The sequence below is a fragment of the Rhipicephalus sanguineus genome, chromosome 3 (assembly GCF_013339695.2).
Source record: "Rhipicephalus sanguineus isolate Rsan-2018 chromosome 3, BIME_Rsan_1.4, whole genome shotgun sequence".
NCBI lineage: Eukaryota > Metazoa > Arthropoda > Arachnida > Ixodida > Ixodidae > Rhipicephalus > Rhipicephalus sanguineus.
Genome location: NC_051178.1, coordinates 123,834,386 through 123,856,838, shown reverse-complemented (window position 1 = coordinate 123,856,838; position 22,453 = coordinate 123,834,386). Strand labels below are relative to the sequence as shown.

Sequence of the window (22,453 nt, the reverse complement as noted above, 5' to 3'; positions counted from 1 at the left end):
ATTTCAGGGAGGGGAGGGGCCCGTGGCCCTCCCCCCCCCCCCCCCCCCCCCCCCCCCCGGCTACGCCCCTGGCGGAAGCCAAAATAGAGCAATAACCTAGATGCTGTGTCGGAATTTTCGCAACGCGCCGTTTGTTTATTTGTTCAACAAAGTTACGCACGTGTCTCTGGGTCTCAATTGTATGCCACCCAGTCATTTTTTAACCATCGTCACAGACAACATCTCGGTTAAACGCGCCCACATTAGCTAATGCAGTATCGACACGATTAGCGCACTCAGGCTGTTTTGTTAGTCCCACGACTCTCGCAGTAATAGTTCACTTGTCACGGAAGAGCACTTAACTCACACAAAGTATCCTTGGACGCGGCTTGACACGGCCACTGCTGGGCCACGGTAAATGCACTTCACTCAGCAGGCTGCTGCACTGCGCGATCCGCCGTCAGGTCATTTCGTAATCATAACCAGCACTTTTCTGTCGATCCACTTGCATGGACTATTTGCTACTTCATCAAAATTTTCGTAGTGGGCGGCCTAATCAGCTTGAACACTTCAACGATGCTAAAAAAAAGTTCTTCAACTTCCGCAGGCGAACCGTCGTGCTGATTTGTTGAAGGCGGAGTTCTCACCGATCACCGGCCGCGCGTTCACGGGCGTTGACCGTGTAGACGTCGCGGGCGTTGTTTGCGTGATAACTTTGCGTATTCACGAGGAAACAGAAACACAGGCACGTCTACAATACGAACTTGTATATTTTTAACAAAACGTTGCGAGGCGAACGATCGAGGCAGCAGCGACGAGGCGACTGTCGTAACTTGGCACGGCCGCTGTGTTTCCAACGCACGTGCTTGGCGCGTAACCAAAGACGATCGACCAAGGTCGGGGATGCGCTGGCTGTAGATCGAGTTCACCGGCCGCATTCGGCGCCAGCACAGGAAACACTACACGACGTGAACGTGGACTTCAGGCCTTGAGCACTCTCACTCGGCGTTGTTGCTATAACTGCATCTCAGGTGCGCTATTGCATCGTCCGCAAATTCGAAACAAAACCGACAACGTCAGGCAACGAGCGTCCGATACTGAGCCCTTATGTCGGTTTTTCGCCTAGTAGGTTCCCCTAATACGCACAACACATGTGTACAGACAACGACAACATACGGGTTCTTTGGTGAGACAGGCGAGCAAGGGCGTATTTTTAACCCCCTTTGTGGCTTGCGTGCCGTCTCTTCTTTTGATACGCCCATTTCACTACGGAATGAAATCAGGTGATGCCACGTTAGTACTCCCTTATTTTGAGCATCTCGACGATAAGGGTAAAATAGTGGTTTCAGCCCATTTTGCGCCCAACCATGGGAGTTCTTACTTTGGGCTTGGGAGTTAAAAGGAGATGTCGACAGCTAAAAACGCCCGTATGGGCTAATTTGTGTTTACAGTGCAGGGTATCGTCCTAGGGCCTCTTTTATTCCTAATATACATTAACGATATTCCGCTTTCCGTTGAATCTAACATCCGTCTTTTTGCTGATGATTGTGTCCTCTACCGCCCTATAAATAACCCCACCGATGTCTCCTCTCTACAGCATGACCTCTCACGCATTCAGCAGTGGTGTACCACCTGGTTGATGTCCCTTAATGCGAAAAAAACATTACTAATTTTTTTCCATCGTCGCCGAAACCACACGCCGGCTGCTTACACAATCAACAACTGTCATATAGCTGCTACTGACTCGATTAAATACCTGCGTGTCCATCTTTCGAGTAACCTATCTTGGGGTGACCATATAAATCACATAATTCACTCCGATAACCCGCGCTCTCGGGTACATACGCCGTAACATTTCCATGGCACCACCTTCCGTTAAACTACTCGCTTATAACACCATTGTCAGACCAAACTTGAGTATGCAGGTGCTGTCTTTGACCCCCACCAAACTAATCATATCGAAATACTTGAGTCAGTACAGAACGAGCAACCAGATTCATTGTTTCAGATTATTCCCGCTACTCGAGCGTCTCCGCCCTCAAATCCCAGTTAAATCTTTCTACCCTCGCTATTCGTCGTCGTATTGCACGTCTCTGCCTTTTTCACAGATTCTTTTATTCAACCCCCCGTGACAACCACCTCATCCAGCCGGTCCATCGAGGTCATCGCACAAGTCATCCAAATGCTGTGATTCCGCCATGTGACCACACCAAATCATTTCAGCAGCCCTTCTTTTTGCGCACCACCCGAGACTGGAATGACCTTCCGAACGAAGCAGCAGTCATCCGCTATTTTGCGCGCTTCAAAAATGCCATCCAGGAAGCAGACTCAACCACATCCTAACATACACCTTCATCGATACCGCCATTTTATGACGCCCACCCCTCATGTAAAGTCCCATATGGGACCTTTGAGGATATAATAAATAAATAAATAAATAAATAAATAAATAAATAAATAAATAAATAAATAAATAAATAAATAAATGTTATTCATATGCTTAGTCGTTCTAAAAATTCAATGAGGAGGTCGCGCTGCAACGTGAGCCCCCCCCGAACAAAATTCCTGGCTACGCCACTGGAGGCCGTGACGCGTCTCTGAACCTTCATTCTGACCGCAAGAGAAGTATTTTTTTTTACAACGTGATTCTGACGATTTGGCGGTGCCCGCGCTTGCGTTCCCGCGCTCGCACGTGCTTGGTGCGTCTTCCGCGACAGCGCGGACACAGAACCTCTTCGTACCTGGGCGGTAGGGTACATTCGTCTCAAACGTCGCGGGTAAAAATTGGTGCGCAACAACCATACTCCATTACATTGCAGGCCAATGGGCCTTGGTCGGGACCACGGTGTTAGAATAGGTTAGGTGTACCGACGTTCCGCCTCCGCCACGCAGCCTCCTCGCCGAACATGGGGACGCGCTTCGCGTTTTTTCCGACAGGCTGCGCTGGGTGTATCGAGGCTTCAGGTCAGCCGCTTCAACGGGGGCCGCGTCGCTTACAAAGCTGCATTTACGACAACTCTTCAACTGCTGGCCGTTCCTTTTTTATCAGGGTAACCGCACATATCAATCTGATTTGAAAGTAAATGCACAACATCAAGAAATTCAGTAGCGGTAGCCAACAGATGGAAACACATAGGAAATATAGCCTCTGCGAACAGCGATAATGAGTTTACAGGTGAACACGAATTTCAAAAATATTTTAGCTCGTGCACAAATAAGGCCACCGTGGCAAATTGGTTGAGGCCACCGCGACAAACTGGGTTAATAATAACATCTCGTGTTTTACGTCCCAAAACCACGATATGATTATGAGAGACGCCGTAGTGGAGGGCTCCGGAAATTTCGACCATCTGGTGTTCTTTAACGTGCACTGACATCACACAGGCCTCTACCATTTCGCCTCTACCGAAATGCGACCGCCGCGGCCGGAATCGAACCCGCGACAGCGGAACACCGTGCCCACGACCTTCGGGTCAGCAGCCGAACACCTTAGCCACTGGTCCACCGTGGCGGACCCGAACTGGGTTAGTCAAAAAGAAAAAGGTATTCCCTGAAAAAGAAAGCGGGGGTGAGGGGGGTTGACGTCTCTCTATATGATGCTTGTAAGAAGAAAGCAACACATTTGACAATGGTAGGTTAGAAATTCCTTTCATGGGTTGTCGTTGTGCATGCACCATATCGCATGGATTCAAGCAGCCGCCCACGGTGTTAGTTATTGTTCAGCCGCCTTTGAAACGTTTACACGTGCTGGCTGGCGCGTGTTAGTGAAAGTTAACGTCCGTTTACCGACCAATCCATCATGACTCACCATGTGCCATTCTGATTGTGCCTCTCGTTATTCGTCACAGACATGCTGTTTGTTGCAGTAGCAGAAGTAGAACTTTGTACTCTGCTCTGGGTGCACAAACGTGAAATGGTCGTGTCCGTTTCCTTTTCAGCGTCCTAACCATTTGCTTTCCAGTTTTTCTTTCGGAAATGGCAGGAATTGGGAGTGACACCATATTCCGTGACGTCACTGTCTGACCCGTTAAAACTAACACGCCAAACCAGACAAGGCCCCATTCGTGCACATACGCTCGCCAGTCGAAACGCCTGCCGCCTAAATGCTAGCCTATTTGAAATAGCTTATCCTTGTTCATCGTGTCCTTACTTACACAACTTATATTGTCCAGATGGGCAAGAAGTGCTCTTTGCCGCGATGCATCTCGGGCTACAAATCGTGCACGGAGCAAATTTGCTTTTTCGCTGCTCCGAAGGGTAGTGACCGCTTGAAAATGTGGCCACTGCTATTCCACGGAAAAATCGCGAGTTGCAAACAACAAATTTTGTTTGTGAAAAACATTTTGATGCGCGATTTGTCACCAAATCATGGCAAGCGCTATTTAAAAGGAAACGTTCTTGTGAGGAAATATTCTTTCGTATCATTTAGCCGCACCATACAGTACTCGAGCTAAAGCAGCTTTTTCAGGCAAAAATATGTAAAATTCGTAGATCGTGCCAATACTGAGATAAAATTCTTGGCGCACCATAACGTATATATCTTGCAGTCTATTTATTTTGAATATATGTCAAAGAGCGGCTTCGTAGTCATCGGCCACAAGCTGTCGCCCACTTCATTGCATTCTCTTTCAATCCTACGTTTTCCGACGTGGGAGCGGCGCGTCACCTGCTAGTGCACGCCCCGAAAGACATAGAGTTATTTTATTCCATTACATCAAAGCATCTGTCTTCTCGCAAGTGTTTACAGAAATTGCAAATAAGCGGTTCGTAGTAAAAGATTCTGAAGGCTCACTTGATCTCATACGCGAAATGCCCCTTAACATGACACCTGCTCTTTATATGATGCTGACCGCAAATACATTAATTAATATTTCGAGGGCAAATGAAGGGCGAATTCAACACGCGTCACGCAACTGCAGATTTACATTTGTAGACAAATGCGGGCACGATCGCCTAGGCCACGGTGTTGCCGAGGCCGAAGGTGGTGTTTATGAGCTTCACGCCGCATGCCGAACCGTCATGCATAAAACACTACTAAGTCTTTATATTTAACTTATGTATAAGATATTACAATACCACACAATCCTCACAGGGCCTTGCGATATTGCTAAACACGCTAAAACACCGAATGTTAGAAGCGTCAGGTTTGTGCTGGGTATAGCCAGGTGGCCACCGTCCCGCGCGCGCCTCCTTTCGGCAAGAAAGGGAAAGAGGTCCCCGATTTCTCCTCATTCCAATGCGCCGTCGCTCCACCTAAACTATTCTAACACCGTGGTCGGGACCAAAGAAAAATTCGTATCACCCCGAAATTCGTATGAGCTGTGATTGTATCACCGAGGTTTCACTGTATAAGGATTATTAAGCAAGCCTTGTAATATATTCGATGCGGGCGCACTATCAAAGAAGGACGGATTGGTGTATAAACTTTGCTTACGTTGGGATGCTACGCATACCTAGAAATGGTATATACAGAGGAGTGTTCGGTAACTTCTTAGCTGGCTTTGCGTAGGCGTTCTCCGCGTGGTTTTTTTTTTTTTTTTTTACGTTCACGCGCTCAAACTTTGGCATATACCCTACCACGATCTGTCGCGAGCACTCTATTCGACAACAGAGTTGCCCAACGAACATTAATCGACTTTTGAAATTGCCGTCGTGCCTTCTCTTGTTCATTCGTGTGTCATCCTTCATTAGGCTTATAAATTTTAAAAAAAAAAGGGGGGGGGTGCAAAAAGTACTTGCATTTTCGACCTTCCGTTAACAAGGTTCGTTGCTGTTATTTCCACTAAGGGGGGTGGGGTGGGGGGCTAAATTTTTCAATTTTACATGTGTGTATATATGCGCACACACGCACGCACCAACATACCGCTAGGCCAGCAAACCTTGTCGCCGGTTTGTTGTCGAGGCCTTGTCCTATAGATACCTTTGCTTTTAATTGACACATATCCGTACTGTCTCGCCGTTTCTGGTGCCTCAGGTTTGCCTCCCCGTCAGCGTCCTTGATTAATACCGGGTTCAAAGGGCCATTTCAAATGGCGACCACACTCGACCTGCAACGAATTTCTTGTGCACAATTAGCGCCCTTCAGCACCTTGCGCGAATAAGGAAATCCCGACCAAGAGACTCCATCTCGAACGGGATCTTTCGCGATCGAGCGTACACCGTGTGACAGCCGTATTACAGAACTATCGGTTGATACAGGGAAGATACAAGTGTATCACCGCAACAGTTCACCGGTAACGCAACACCGAAACGAGTTTGTTGTGATGGCCAGCTGTACTATGTTCGGCTGAGCGTCAGGGCATAACCCGTCAAGTGCATAGCGTATCAACTTCACTAAAGTTCACTTACCATTGCATATTCTGCTGGCTCTGTACAACGGCTCGTTCAAATTGCCAAATTGCGCGGGCACTAAGCAACGGCTGACGCCACCGACGCACTCATTGTTTTAAACCCAGATTGCCCAGATCTTTGTGTTCTTCCGCGGCGCGGAGGCACAGAGCCAACAGAGGCACGGCCAGCACGGCGCGGAGCGGCAACTTCGAGTAGAAAAATAGCGCTCAGACCCAACACAGTATATTTGCGATGCTGACTGAAGCAATGAGTACTTCCTATTACTTTAAATTACAAACAACAGATATAAACATGACAAACGTTGAGAGGATGATGCAGGGTTGAAGTGCTGAGAAATCGTGGAAGAACAGGTCGGTGGGCTTCCGCTTTGAAGATACGCAGCGCAGATTGTTACTCAGTCAGTAGGCAGTTTTAGAATAGCGTACGCAAAGCTTTGCGTTGGCTTTTCGCGCAACTGCGCATGCGTCATACGCTAACCGCTTGCAGGCTCCCGTTAAGTGACGGAAATAGCGGGCCGCAAACGCTAACGCTAACTTAGCGTACGCTATTCTAAAACTGCCTAGTATTTCGACACCTTTAGAATAGGGTACGCAAAGATTCGCATACGCAGTCGATTGCGTTTGATGCTATTGCGCACACGTACACTAATCTCTTGGGTGAGCACGTTTTTTTTTTTTTTTCGAAAAAAGGGTGCATACCCAAGGAACGCAAAGCCTGCTCACCTAGTTCTAAAATTCTTATATTTGCTCTGCAAAGAGATAAGCATGACTCCTAGCCAGGGGCGCAACCAGAAATTTTTTTCAGGGGCGGGGGGGGGGGGGGGGGGAGTTGTGTGGAGTTCAACCACTTTTTATGGATGTTCATGCGCGCCTTTGTATGTGTAGGGGTCTATGTACACATGATGCAAAATTAAATTTATTATTTGAAGGGGGGGGGTGTTGAACACCTCCCTCCCACTGGCCTCGTCAATGCTCCTAGCCGCCGCAGAGATACAGTGGTTACGGTGCTGCAGACCCTGAAGCCGCGGATTCGATCCCTGCCGTGGCGTTCGCATTTCGATGGAGGCGAAATGCTAGAGGCCCGTGTACCTATAGATTTAGGTTCACGTTAAAGAACCCCAGGTGGTCAATATTTCTGGAGCTCTCCGTTACGACGTGCCTCATAATCATGCCGTGGTTTTGGCACGTAAAACTCCAGATATTATTATTAGCATGACTCTCAAGTTGAATATGCCATGAATCGCCGCACAGTAGGTCGTTCGCCATTGTGCAGAGACAAGTTACGCTACACATAGTCGTATGACATCATCTTATTATTTGTTTTACTTATGCCGAAATAAATGTAATTTATGTTCCCAGGATGTCCGCTGCAAGGTATCCTACTTAACGAAATCAGTAGTATATTCAGTGGATGATATTTACCGGCTCTCAGTGAAAACACTTCATCGGTGGGACATTAAAATAATATCCCGATATCCAAGCACTGTTTACATTTGCCCACTACCTCTGCCACTAAGTGCTTGCCCCGAAAGTAATATTCTTTCTTCTCATACAGTTATTATTATTATTATTATTATTATTATTATTATTATTATTATTATTATTATTATTATTATTATTATTATATTATTATTATTATTATTTACTAGGGGTGTGCTAATATTCGAAAGTTTCGAATATTCGTCGAATATTACATTCGAAATATTCGTATCCGATTCGGAAATCGTGTATTCGAAAAGTTTCGAAAATTCTAAAAATTCGAATATGCGATTCGATTATCATGCAGAAAATAACTCGTCTTCCACATTTCTGCTTCGTTCGTATAGCTAAAAACGTTGCCGAGAGGAGCGATACACATTGTAAGTACACGGAGGCACGATATCTGCCTGCGACGAGCGCCCCAATACGTATGATTTACTGCTGGTGCATCTCCGACGTGCAGCGCTGTTGGCGATCATGTAACCGTACATTTTTAGCAAGTTACGGAAATACGGTACGCAAATACGGTAAGGCAGTACGGTAGCGTTCCTCCTTTCCCGCTGGTTGTGCTTTGGCCGCTCAACGACCGGGAAAGGAGGAGCGGTACCCTACTGCCTTACCGTATTTGCGTACCGTATTTCCGTAACTTGCTAAAAGACTCTAATATTATGCGGCCGTAATGTGCCGCACTACCACTCGTTCACTATGCGGGACCACTTCTGAAGAAAGACAGTGACCCACGTGACTGGTGGCGGACTGTTCAGATACCCCAGTCTGGCAAAGCTTTGCCCCATGTAACTCCCTATACCTGGCAGCCACTTCTGTTCCAAGCGAGCGTGCCATTTCAGTGGCAGGGGGGGGGGGGTTGTCTCTGTTAGAAGGGAGCGCCTGCTGCCTGATCATGTGGAGCAACTCATATTTCTTCATGATAACATGTATTCATTACTTTCATTGTGCCGTGATATTTGCTTGCGTTGTGATGTGCATTGTGCTAGCCTGGACATTGTGTTCTGGAGATAGCAGTGTATGTTGTGTTGCCAGTCAGGCTGTTAATGTTTCTTTTTTTTTTTTTCAAATAGCTACATGTTAAATAAAATATTGTTACTGTGGAGGCATTTTTCCTTTGATATTCGATATTCGATTCGATATTCGAAGGTGGATATTCGTATTCGATTCGTATTCGAAAAATTTGATATTCGCACACCCCTATTTTTTACTTGGGATAACGCCGCACTTGGATTCGTATTGCTTCCTGCTGTGATTTAACTGTTCGATTTGCTTTTTAAGAAAATTATTGTATTAAAGAATCTCATGCAGTTGCGTACTTTTTTCCAGAGGTCAGAAATATTTGGACAATTCATCCCATAAAGTAAGGCGGAAAAAAAATTGTAATGGTAAACACCACATCTGGCACATTTTTCATGGTATGACCAAAGTGGTAAAGCTTTGAATATTATAGTCGGAATCGACGTGCTCATGTGCTCAAAAGTAGTAAAGGATGTAGTAATGACGGGATTTTCATACGCAGCGTAACGTAGTAACTCCTTCGCAGTGCCCGTGTATTCAGGCAAAACACAAAACGAAAATGGGGTTTCCTCGCATTAGAGCGAGATAGAACGTATAGACAATTACCAGCCGCTTTTGAAAACTTTTTGTGAGCATCATAACGTTTTTTTTATTACACACAAGCACAGGCGTGCGCAGGGTTCCCCATTAGGGGGGACAAAGGTTCGTCGCAGCGCCCCCCCCCCCCCCCCCCCCCCACCCTACTAAGTCAATGTATGGGGCAGATTTTGCGCCCACCTCCTCTTAGGTGACTAGAAGGGTCAATGTACGGGGCAGATTTTGCGCCCCCCTCTTAGGTGATTAGGGGGGGCGGCCGCCCCACCTGCCCCCCTGTGCGCACGCCTATGCACACAAGCATAAACACTTACACGCCAAGTATCGATTGCAAAGTTGAGGAAATTGTAGAAGCGGGCTTCTCCGCATGACGACAATATGTGTGGAGAAGCTAGCTTTAAAGGTATATTTCTTCATATGTGCAGACGCACTCGAAACCATGTCAGTACTCGCGCATATGCATGTCATCGCCCTTTTAGATTGCACACAAACATTTTTTTTTGCTTTTTGTCGAACTTCTTGCCTTTTGTCAAATTTCTTATTTTGCAGATTAAAACCTACAGCGGCACCATGAGACGCGACCTCAACGACTAACCCTTTTCGAACACGCCATTGATGACAAGACGCCTTTGACAAATATAGGTCCGCCTTTCGAAACGTCGGTTAGTCTGTCTGAGGCACTTTACAACGTCCGTAGCGTGTTGTTCTTTAGATATAAACATATATTACAGCGAGCGCCCCAATCAGCGTCCTGTATTATGGCTGCACCATTAGAAACATACCAATGAACGAAGTACTGTAGGAATAGTATAACTGTTCGGGTTTTGGGTTCCAAAACCATGACATGATAATGAGGAACGCCATAGTGGAGGGCTCCGGAAATTTCGACCACCTGGGGCTCTTTAACGTGCACCTAAATTTTATAGGTACACGGGCCTTTGGCATTTTCGCCTTCATCGAAAATGCCGCCGCCGCGGGCGGGATTCGAACCCGCGACCTCCGGGTCAGCAGTCGAGCACCATAACCACTAGACCACCACGGCGGGTAAAATTACTGTATGAAGTTGTGTATCATGACGCCAAAGTGGCAAAGCCGGTCATCAATCAGCTTCACGTGGATGCCGCTTGTGCGACCCGTGCGTAGTCACTCGTGAGCATGCGGCGTATACTGAATGCCACTTCCGGCATCGTTTACCGTCGATCCTTTATAAGAATGGCGATCTGAGACGTATGCAGGTAGCCCCGGCAGTAAAGAGCGCCAGAGCACGCAGCGTCACAGGCGACGTCGATGACATCACGGGTGCGCGGCGTTCTTCGGCTCAGCCATGTGCGGTCGCAGTAGGCGTCCGCTTGCAGCAGCCGTCGTCTGCGCCGCCACGACGACGTCGGTAACCGCAGACGCCCGCGGCAGCCGGGCGCCATGGCGTCGGGTGTCCACCGATCGACGTCGCTGCGCGCGGAGGCAAACAAAGGTCGCGTGCCTGGCGCTGTTGCCGTGCGCCGGTAACTCGAACACACTCGGCGATAACCGACCGCAAGTTGAGCCCCTCTCGATACTGTGGGCTCGAGCATTTGCTATACTGAGGGATGACACTATTTATAGACGGCCGCGTGCCACACAGGCCGATGCGCGCTTCTCTTTTGCCGGCACTGCATGAACTAGTTCAGAAGGCACAACGTCCAACATTTAGACAAATGTGTAGAGGTGGACGTGTACGCGTTTTCACAAGAGGCTATCGCTCGCATTGTTTTTCTCTAAGCTGTGGTGTAATATTTAGATGTCATATTCCGTACAAAAGCGTCTGCTGGCGCTTACACGACTGTAAATATATACAGGCAAGTATAGGCGTGCGCAGGGTTCCCCATCAGGGGGGGGGGGCGAAAGTTCATCGCAGCGCCCCCCCCCCACCCTACTAAGTCAATGTATAGGGCAGATTTTGCGCCCCCCCCCCCCCTCTTAGGTGACTAGAACGGTCAATGTACGGGGTAGATTTTGCACCCCCCTCTTAGGTGATTAGGGAAAGCCCCCCCCCCCCCCCCCTGCACCCCCTGCCTCCCCTGTGCGCACGCCTATGCAGGCAAGATCATCCGAGGGCCTAGCTGAAACTTAACGGTATCACAAACTCCCTGAAAGTTGTGTTAGTATGGAGGCTCAATTCAAGTAACCGAAAGAGAGAAACACATTAGAAACACGTTCAAGCGCGGGCTTGAAGATGTATGCTTTTTTTTGTTGTTATTCCCCGGTTATAGTCTTCTTAACATTCCCTTCCTCTTCCGGAGAGAGCTCCGTGTGCAGCCTTGCCAAAGTTGGTTGCCATATATTCCGGAGTGTCAACACAACTATATATTCACGCCGCGTGCGGGCCGCGCGCGACGCCACTCAAAAAGTTCGCGCCGCACCGAAAACGATGACCGCAAGCACGTCTTCTTGGGACGTTTTTCAAACGATCTTCTCCCCCACGCATCCAACGATAGAAAGTTATAAAGCGAAAGAGCACGTATCAGGCGATGACAGGTGTGGCCAGTGAATAAGGCTTTCGAGCAAATAAAAGCGTCGAGTGGTAACAATGGGAGCGAATAAAAATAGCGGTATAGGCAAGCGGGGCCCGATATAGGACAAGAAAGGACACGCGGAGATGCGATGGGGGGGCACGAACATTAGCCGCTCTTGAAACCCGAGATCTTGCAACAAGCACGGTGCCACGGCCGCGCTGCATGACACAAAAGGGAGGCGGCTGGCCGCACGCATCTTCCTGGTCTCCGGTTTTGAATATGTTTGACAATGGCTCCTCTCCTCCACCTTCTTGCACACAAAGGATCGAGAGCCAAGGATCGAGTGCGAAAAATATACTCCCACTTGTGGGTCCAGAGAAAGGCAGCTATAAGAGAGAGCTTTAGTGATCGGTTTGCAAAAGGTGGAGAGGACGCCGAGGGTGGATGCTTCTTGACTGTGGGAAGCGCATTTAAGAAACCGGAAGAAGGGTGTCGACTCCCAAATGTCGCTTCTTCCTTGTAGGTGTTATACATACTGTTTGCGGAATGCAATAGACGCATAGACTTCAGCAGCAAGGGCTGAATAGTGGAACATTTTGATCCTTTCTCAGAGCAAGAGCACGCGGAATTATATATCTGTTGCAAGTTGCAACGTCTGAATGCGTACCGCTTAGCTGTCGCCTCAAAGACATCGGCAGCAATTGTTCATCAACATGCTTAGTCCCCCCCCCCCCCCGAAAATTTTCAATTTCGCATGTATATATATACACGCACACATGCAAACAAACACTCACGAACATGCATGAAAGGTGGTTGGACCCCCTCCCACGAAAAAAAAGTTTTCTAGATACGCTACTGCTTTCGCCAGAAAGAATCGATCAGTATGCCATGCAGCGCAGGGCAGCTTTCGGTTGATTTGATGTGTCGGCGGTCTTCGAAGCACTCTTCATGCATTGCCTCATTCATTGGCAGTGTGCGTACGTTGGCTAAACCGAAACATCACTCACGTGTTTTCAGGATAAGTCATTATATGTGCGCACGTTGTACATGCATACACTGCGTGACATGCTTCGAAAAACAGTATATATAGTCCCAAAACAGCGCATACAGGGGCATAACTGCACACAATACCAGCTGGAGCGGGCACCAAATAGCATCATATATATGCACAAGCACGTTCTGTTCAACAAAAGGTAAAAGTAATATTTGCAGCGAATAAACTGAGGTATATACGTCAAGTAGAAAGTATATTTTCAAGCGGCATCTTCGAGTCCGCCTCGAACCGCTCTCAGAAATCACCGTGCAGCTGAAAAAACGATGTGGGGCGCACTCACGCCTGGACACAACGATGTCTTCGTCGCTTGCTGCGCGTTAAAATGCGAGACGCTTGCGTGAAAGCTGAAACAGCCGTCAGTCGCGCAGATGCAGACAAGGTGTACAACGCCTGCGAGATGCAACGAGTCATCGCAGCCCCGTGTAACCATTCTAATACGCTGCTCGCGCGCTTAATGCGCTGGGTATACATGCGCGTTTCTCCTCTTCGTTTTTCCCGTGTCACGGAACAGATGATGCTGCCTACAACATGCGTTTCAACACCGTGCTCATACCTCCACTATCGTAGGGCTGCCGCTGGATGCCTCGATCTTTCGAAGCGACGACGTATACTGTCCAGTAGCACAGCTACAAAATGCAGCAACGGTCATTCATTGCGCGAGAGTTGGCGGAAACAAGGGACGGTGCTCTATGGCGTCCCACGTTACACGAGGCAAGCGTGTGCGGGGCTGTGGCTGTGGCGGCCGCCGAAAGACGAGGCCTCGGCAACTCACCGGCGCCTGCTAGACGCGCGTCAGTCGCTGCCCTGGCTCGAGTTACCCAGTGCCGTTTGTAACAAGGGAGAGAAAGAAAGTGCGCCGAGACACGCGCGCACGAACACACGCACGCACCTGTGGTCGTCGTCGGCCAGACAGACGAACGGCACACACACCACGGAGTCAGAGGCGTTGTGCGGACGGCACACTTCCCCTCCCGCACGTGGCCGACGGCAGCCGCGACAAGCGCCGAAGGTGCGTCTCAAACAATCGGGCCAACTCTCAAATATCCTGGCGCCAGTTGCTCCCTCTTTGCCCGTACGCGTAGTACAGTGTATAGGGCGCGCACGCGCGTGCGTACGCCGGCACAAGCACGGGCGCGTAAGCTTTGGACGTGCGCTCGGCGTGCCGGTCCACCGTGACATGGATCGGGGTCCCACTTGGCCACGCGACCGCCACGTGCGTCGGACATGCGGGCGCTGGTGGTCTGTGTGTGCCTCTACCTCAACCAGGCAGCCATGGCCAGCATCGGGTAAGTTGCATGTATATCATCGTCATGCGCGGTTCCGAGGTTACCGTTGAAAGACGATCTTAAGGGACTAACGATGTGAACGCAGAAGCAGGAACATTGCTGATCTTCGACATGTCTTACGTTCTTGTTTGTAGAAGGCCGATTTGGAGTACCATCTCCAAATAAGCAGCTTACTAATTATTCTAGCTGCTCTTTATGCAGGAACTCACAGTACTATACGCTTTGGCAATGAACAAGGAACATACCAATGTAACAAACTTGAATCGCTCGTTCACAAGAACCAGGATCGCGACTGTTCGCGAAAACAAGTATATTATCCTTTGAAGCAGCGGTAGAGCCACGAAGTCCAATAAAAACGCTGTGGGTCATCACCTTAACTCTCCACGGCTTTTCTTCCATGGCTGTCTCGTATAACGAAGACTATGGATTAATCTTGAGTCATATTTTCTTGGCGGTCAGTGTCAAGCAATGCGGACGCTTTTGGAAAGACTATATATAGTTTCTTAGAGACCTCACGTCACTGCTTTTGTGGTACGCTATGGTGCATGCACATCGCTGGCTATAGATATTGAAATGTCGCTCACGGGACGCTCCCACATGATTCATAGATGATATCGCTTTAGAAGAGAATGGTATAGGGTCAAGGTCGCACACCGAACATCTCACGCAGGCTTAGTTTTCTCCGTATTAGGTCTATGCCCTGGTTTCCACTTTACATGGAGAAGGACACCGCCCAGACAGGGCCATAGACTGGGCTGTACACCCTAAACGCCAGTTCCTCTGCATCTGCGACTGTTCCACTTGGCACACTGCCCGAATGCCATCCAGTACATCCGTCTGCGATATGATCTCACTCAAGTTAGATCACCCACATCTTCGTCGAGACTTCGATTTCAAGTATCAGTGTGTCCCTTTGTTAACATGTGCAAGACAAGAGCAGCGTGAAAAGATGTGTTAAGTGGCCAGCTGTGGACAAGGTCACACGTGTTGCAGGTGGTGACAGGAGCTGTTTTTGATGCTTTAGTTAACAGCACCACGACCAGGACATGAAGTGACAGCGCTGCTGCCCATAATTTCTATGAGTCCCCGATAGTTCCATTGTTTTCGTCCATAAATTTAATAGTATCCGTTAAAATTTCTTTATTTCTCTCTCTATAGCTCTGAAGAACCAAGAGCCTACAAGTCGATCGTGTTTTTCGCGGCTAATATTGCTCTGTTGTCTCAGGGTCCTGTCGAGGTCGAAGCCTTTAATCCTGGACCCCAACCACGAGGTGTCTGAACGCGAGTTCTGCCACCAGCACAGGAGGGATCCAAACGTGCGGCGCTTTTGCGTCTCGGAGCCGGCCGTGATACAAACCATCGTGCAGGGCATGCGAAACACGGTTAACACCTGCCAGCTACTATTCAAGTGGGAGCACTGGCAGTGTGACCTGCTCCAGGATCGCAGGAACCTGCTCAGAAAAGGTATGACCTACTGCTCAAGGGGCGATCCATATCAATGACGATTAACGTGACTTTACAGCGGAAAGAGAAAAATACTCATCCGTCGCTGTTTAAGATGCTCTATCGAAGGCACGACTAGGTGTCATGTACAGAAAAAAGCAAAATTATGAACTATACCTCAAGTACGTGTACTGCAAACATTTAATGGATCACATTTACTCTAATTTGTATGCGACCAACTCATGCAACTATTGTACTAATAGGGTCGCACTAGCTCATATTCTCTGGGAGTGTCCAGCACTTTATAATTGCCAAAACAATATAGACGTGGCTTCCAATGAGGACCTTCGGGCGCGCTCGCGGGCAGCACTGCTCAGCACAGGACTAGACGAACAACTCTGGGCGATCCGACAGGCCAAGGAAGCTGCTGAGAGACACGGTCTCTCGGCCGGCTCCTAGGCGGGAATCCCGGTCGGAAACCTGCAGGAACTCAGTAAAGTTATTCACTCACTCACCTAATGTTAACGTACGCGAACCACCCTCCGTAAGAAGGAGATGCAAAAAAAAAAAGGGGGGGGGGGGGCTATCTGAAAAAGTGAAATTGCAAAATTCAATTTAACGTGGATATTAGAAGAAAAAAAAACACTTCTGAGCATTGAATTTATTGCTGACTAGAACATCAAACATTTTCTCAAGAAAGTTGAACATTAAGCTATCTGTTCGCGTGAGCTGTCTGATGCATGTTTGGCCGTTTCAAAACGTGGGTGAAAGAAGGGAGCGGTTGTCTTCAAAACAAGGTAGTCTTATCAAAGCTTTCTACTTTCTCCGATGCAGTGTACCCCGAGACAGCCTTCGTGTACGCCCTGACGGCGGCCGGCGTGGCCCACAGCGTGGCCCAGGGTTGCCGGACGGGCCGGCTCAGCCACCGTTGCTCGTGCGGTGAGGCAGGCCGCGAAGAGCCGGCGGCCTCCCCGGCTTTGCAGCAAGGCTGGAAGTGGGGCGGCTGCGGGGACAACTACCCGTTCGCGGCCAAATTCGTACGGCGCCTCTTGGCGCGAGAGTCCGGGAAGAGGCCGCGTACGCTGAGGAGACCTGTCGACACGCACAACATCATCGTGGGAATCAGGGTGCGTTCACTAACGTCTCGCGTCAACATTTGCTATTCGAAACATAAGTGAAGGCAACATATCGGTCATGCTGTTCTGCGGGGAATCACATTTTGATTCTGATCTGCGCGGGTCAGTGAATTACGCATGTACCACTGCGCTGCTCATCAGGGAACCTCTTTGATGCAAACACTGGGTATGTGCCACTGAGCATGTAGGCACCCGTCTACCATAGAAGTGCGCAGAGGGGCAGGGGGGTGCGGCCCCCACCCCCAGCCTTAATCATCAGAGGGGTCAGCCAAGTCTGCCCCATATCTTTATTCAGTCTTACCTGTGCTGTCATTAATTAAAGTGCCGGATTATGGCCAGACAGGTTTGACGATAACGGCGGCCAAGACCCCTTATGTTGCATTGAAAAAACTGTCCACTGTCCACCTTTACCTCCGGAAAGCCGGGAACGAAAGGCAACCCGTTGTGAGAAGCACTTCATGGCTTTCTTTTTCTTTTTTTTTTTTGCGTTCATTGCGAAATTTTTCTTTCGGGCTCGACCAATAAGGGTGGGGGATGGGGGAAGGGCTGCGGTGAAATTTGACCCCTCCTCCCCTCCCCTAATGGAGAACCCTGCGCACGTCTATGCCATCTATGACAAAGAAAGAACCCTTGTACATTTATTTGGTATTCAGACAATCTTGTGCGAACATACATATATTTACACATGCTTTACGTGAAGTGGACCTAAGCGTGTCTCGCGGAAATCTCTTGAGAGGAGCCCGGCTGTATATACACGCCTCATGTTGTTATTAGGTGTCATCGAGTCGCTGACGACTCCCGGCGACAGCACGAATAAATAAACACCCGTGAAATCAATTTAATACAAGTTCTTTATGTTCACGAATACGCTCTCTGTTGCCTAATAAGGAATGCAACCTAACCATACTTGTACACGGGCCATCTTGTTTTCTCTTTGGCTATATCATTCATGCCTAGCGTTTCGGCGGTCAATGTATATGTCGACATTGCATCGATGGTTGTGCCACTGACGTCATCATTTCGACGGGTGGGTTTGAATCCTGTTCCCTCAACACAGCAGCCCAATGTTTCGTTCGTTAGACCATGCAGACAGACTATCGCCTGTGCTCGTAGCAGTCTCTGCTTCTGCGCATTCGTGTAACTTTAGAAGTAAGCGGACCTCAAAGGCGTATGCACACAAGCCTGCACTAATGAGCGCGCGATCTAGCCAGACGTCATAAGGTCGGTGACCCAGCCGTTGGAGAACAGCGCGAAATATGTGAACGGAGCTACTACTTTAGTCGCTGAGACAGTCGGCTGCCGCACTTCGGTCATCTGGGCGGGGCCATCTCCTGTCTCTTTGTAGTTTATATCCGACTATTACCGCGCCGTTTACTCTGCGGCAATATCGTTCTGTATTAACTTTAACGTACCACGATCAGAAAACATTTTAGCGGTGAATTTGCTCGATCTGTACTAACGTGAAAAAATTATGATAGCGGCTGATACAGGCCTTGAAGGCTAAACCAGCAGGGGCGTAGCCATAACCATAATTTTTTTTCGGGGGGGGGGTGCGCACCTCCTTGATCTGAAGTGGGGGTCGGGCAGGCAAATGTGATCGAGTGCCATTCTGAGCTCCGTATGCCATTGCAAAAAAAATGTTTCGGGGGGGGGGGGAGCACGGGCATGGTGCGACCCCCCCTCTCCCCCCCGGGCTACGCCCCTGGCTATAACTACCGACCACGATGGTGCGGTGTTACTGTATACTACATACCGTACGGTAAACCGGCGCATGCTCCTGCTGCAGACGCTGAAGCGCGGCATCCGGCCCGTCTGCAAGTGTCACGGCGTGTCCGGCTCGTGCTCACTCAAGACCTGCTGGCGGGAGCTGGCGCCCTTTCCCGAGGTGGCGCGACGGCTGAAGCGCAAGTACGCCCACGCAGTACCGGCCGAGATCGAGAACAAGCCCGAGTTCGCCGCCACGGACGTGGTGGCCAAGCCACGCAAGGCGCCGGCCGCCACGCTGGGCACAACGCAGAGACCCAAATGGCTGGCCGCCGTCACAGCCAAGCTGCGAAGGCTGGGAAGGGACCGGCTCGTCTATCTCGAGAAGTCGCCTTCCTTCTGCGAGCCGAACCCGCTCACTGGCAGCGGCATGACGGGACGTCGCTGTCGTGGCAGGGATCACTGCAACAAGATGTGCTGCGGTAACGGACACCGCAACTTCACCGAGGTCGTCTACGAGACGTGCCAGTGCCGCATGGTGTGGTGCTGTAAGCTGGAGTGCAAGACTTGCGAGAACATCACTACCGCTTACGCCTGCTTGTGACTGAGTTGCGCTTCAGTGTTGGTATCTGTTATTTGCGTTAAAACCATCCGAGCCCGTCGACGATTCGTTAGAAGTATATGATTAGTCCGACTGTTGAAACTTTTCGGAAACTCGTGGATTATGGCTGGAAACTACACTAGCCGTATGTGTCGGGTCGGATTGCTTTGACGCAGGAAGTGTCTCGCGCGGCGAAAAAGATGTGGTGTCGTTCCTTTTTTTTTTCTTTACTACATTCTCGCAGAGACCAAAGAACTTCCTGAAACAAATATCAAGGCGCGTGAATGGACGCGGCTCTGACTTAAACTGAGAAGGCGCAATGAAGTTTCTCCGAGCTGTAGCGATAAGATCATGCTATAAAACACGAAATCGTGACGCTGAGGTGGCGCGGTATACCTTAAAGATGAAGACGAAGGAGGTTAATTCTTTTAATTAACGTGCTTCGCTAATGGCGATCTCGACGAGTGCGTAGTTTGAAGGCAGATATGACGAAATCACTGGCGATGGGAAATGTATACGTTTACGCAGACCGGAAAATATTTTAGCCGCAACATTACCGCAGCCCTGCTGCTAATCATGGTGCTTCATTTGTGCATGAGTTGTGCTAAAGCGCCTTGGTGCTCCTCTTTCTCTGAGCGCGTGTAAATATTAAAAAAAGGTCGCCATAGGACGTTAAAACACGCATACGAATAGTGCGTAGTACCACGGCAGAATGTAATATTGATTATTTTAGTGGTCGCGCTCTATTCTTGCGCTAGCCTGGCCACGACAACCAATGTTGGCGAAATTTTAGAGCATTTGGTCGAGCACTTGACTTATAATTGAATATTTTTATAAACGCGCAAGCAGCCTGAGAAGTCGGTCAACACTGGCGCACTGGCGAGTCGTTACTTAAAAACTGCTTGCTGCGAGAGCATCTTTATTCCGGTGAACGATCTCGTTCCGTGCTCAGCTGTGCGCGCAATCGAGCTATTTCAAATTAGTTCAGCTTGGCGTGGAAACTGAACGATTTGCAACGGCTGAAACTTTGATAGAAGACGACGGCTCCGCTATACATGCAGCACATGGCGTCACACGAGGCATGGCAAAATGGCGGTCGCCGGCGGTGAACGGGGTTTATAGCGGGCGACTTATAGGGTTTATTTTGCACTGAAATATTCATTTAGAGTCCATTTTTCGTGTCTGTAGAGGCACAATAGTCCCTTATATATATATATCTTTCGCTGAAAATCGCAAATCCTGGGTGACGTGTCATGGCCCCTTTAATAACGCCGTAAAATAAGTTTTAAAAGTTTCATTCAACGATATTAATGATGGCTCTTCTCCATCAATAGTATCCAGTGGCGTAGTGAGGGGGTGACCTGGGGGGAGGGGGGGTGTTCAACCACATGTGCACTTGAATACTTGTGAGCAGGGACTCTATCTTCGAGAACGGGGACACTTTTTCCTTTTTTTTCGGCAGTTAGCTGTATAGCAGATTCCGTTCTGCTAAAATGTGTTGATTGTTGATGCCTTCGCTTTACGCCATCTTTTTTGTCGCTATCACTCGCGACTTTTTTTTTTTTTTTTACTGGCCTTATACGAATGATCTTGTCTACCCTCGAAGGCTGTGTTTGAGAATTACTTCTCACGATGGACGATGGTATACACGTGGCTTTTGGTTTTTCGTAGATTTGTTACTCCTGCAAGCAGCGTACTGAGCTGGACTCGGTTGCGGCAGGGATTTACTTGAATGTTTCGGCGCATATTAAAAAAGAAATAATCTTATACCTACCTCTCGCCTTGAGTGGCGAACTGCAGTCGAACTGCAGGCGAACTGCAGTCGAAATGCAGACGCGAGCTTTCTGCATTCGAGCAAGCAAAACTCAGTCTGATGTTTGGCGCTAGCAACACTCTCTGGAACGTATGGTTGGGCCTTGATGTATATAGCATTTAGCGTGCGTTCTCTTATATACAAGACGGCTATGAACGCGTGTGCTGGAAAGAAAAGTGCGTAATCTGGAACTAGTCCTTTGATTTCTTCATTGAAATGGAACAATAATTCAGGGTTTTTCATAACGCGCATCATGACCATGAGCGCGCGTCGCGAAAGGCGATCGCTCTCTCCCGCTGTGTGATTCCGGTGCGCAGCAGTGTTGCTACTGTGCAGTTTTAGGACACTATATATCGCACCTCTCGCACGTGGCCGCACGCCGTGACAAGAAGCGCATCCATAGGCGTGCGCACGGGGGACAGGGGGGGGGGGCGCCCCTAAGTCGCCTAAGAGGGGGGGGGGGGGCAAGGTCTGCCCCATACATTGACTTAGTAAGAGGGAGGCGCGCTGCGATAAACCTTCGCCCCCCCCCCCTCCCAGTAACCCTGATGGGGAACCCTGCCCACGCCTGTGAGCGAATCTGATCCAAACGCCGCTTTTGGTCTATGTCAGCTATCTGCCAATAGCAGCAATCTGCTGTATGACGTCATACAGCAGCAGCCGGCAGCTCCAAAGAGAGTGAGGACGGGCGTCTGTATGGAGCGAGGGTGCTGGGTGCTTGAGAAAGGGGCAACTTCGTGGTCTGCTTGTAAACTCTCCTTGTCGCGGACGGCTGCAAGATTCAGCTGAGGTGTTCGCAGCAGCGTCCGCTTTCCGCAGGACGTGTTTTTTTCCCCCTACCAGAAAGTGCTTTGCAATCCGGGACGCCACTCTGACGTGTCTTTTTGATGTTTCGGCGCGAAGTTAGGAAAAATTAATTTATACCAGGTTCTTTTCTCTCCTTAATAACCAATATATCTCAGGGCTAAATCAACGAAAGTAAAGCTTTGAAAAAATACCTTATCAATATAAACTGATTTAGTGTTTTCGTTTGGCGTCCACTAAAAGAGTTCGGAGGTTAAATATTGGACGATAGCTCTAATTATACTTCGAAGTAGCACTAAGCAAGATGACAAACAAGAAAGGCAACATTTGGGGGCAGTGTTGTCAGCTCATTTGTTATAATTGTAGTTTACCAACTTGTGAAGAATATTTAAGTCCGTACTCTTCATCGGGTACCAGGCATTCGCAGCATAAGAAACCGAAAAAAATTCAGCTACTCATTCTCCAGCACGCAATAATTTTCGCTTGCGTCGACTAGTCGCTTATGAATGACAGAATGAATGAATGCGTTATTGTATACAAAAATAAAGTGTCCACCAATATGCATGTCACCCAACAAATCTTCTAGACACTTGTGTTCTTACGTTCATTGAATTGCATATTTAGACGTGTGAATTCATTATAAGAAAATTATGTTCCAGTTGATGAAGCTGTCTTAAGTGTATTTAGGAAGG

The 22,453-nt window shown here is 48.8% G+C and overlaps 1 protein-coding gene and 1 non-coding gene across 2 annotated transcripts; one reads left to right on the top strand and one right to left on the bottom strand.

Annotated features, from left to right (window-relative positions):
- Nucleotides 1-10,397: 10,397 nt before the first annotated feature.
- Trnas-gcu (transfer RNA serine (anticodon GCU)) lies at nt 10,398-10,470 on the bottom strand. The gene has a single exon. It is a non-coding gene; the product is annotated as a tRNA-Ser (tRNA).
- A 3,728-nt stretch (nt 10,471-14,198) lies between these two features.
- Nucleotides 14,199-19,147, top strand: LOC119385807 (protein Wnt-9a). Its single transcript, XM_049414116.1, has 4 exons — nt 14,199-14,260; nt 15,486-15,724; nt 16,538-16,830; nt 18,626-19,147. Exons 1-4 carry the CDS (start codon nt 14,199-14,201, stop codon nt 19,145-19,147), a joined length of 1,116 nt encoding a protein of 371 aa, XP_049270073.1.
- Nucleotides 19,148-22,453: the final 3,306 nt, after the last annotated feature.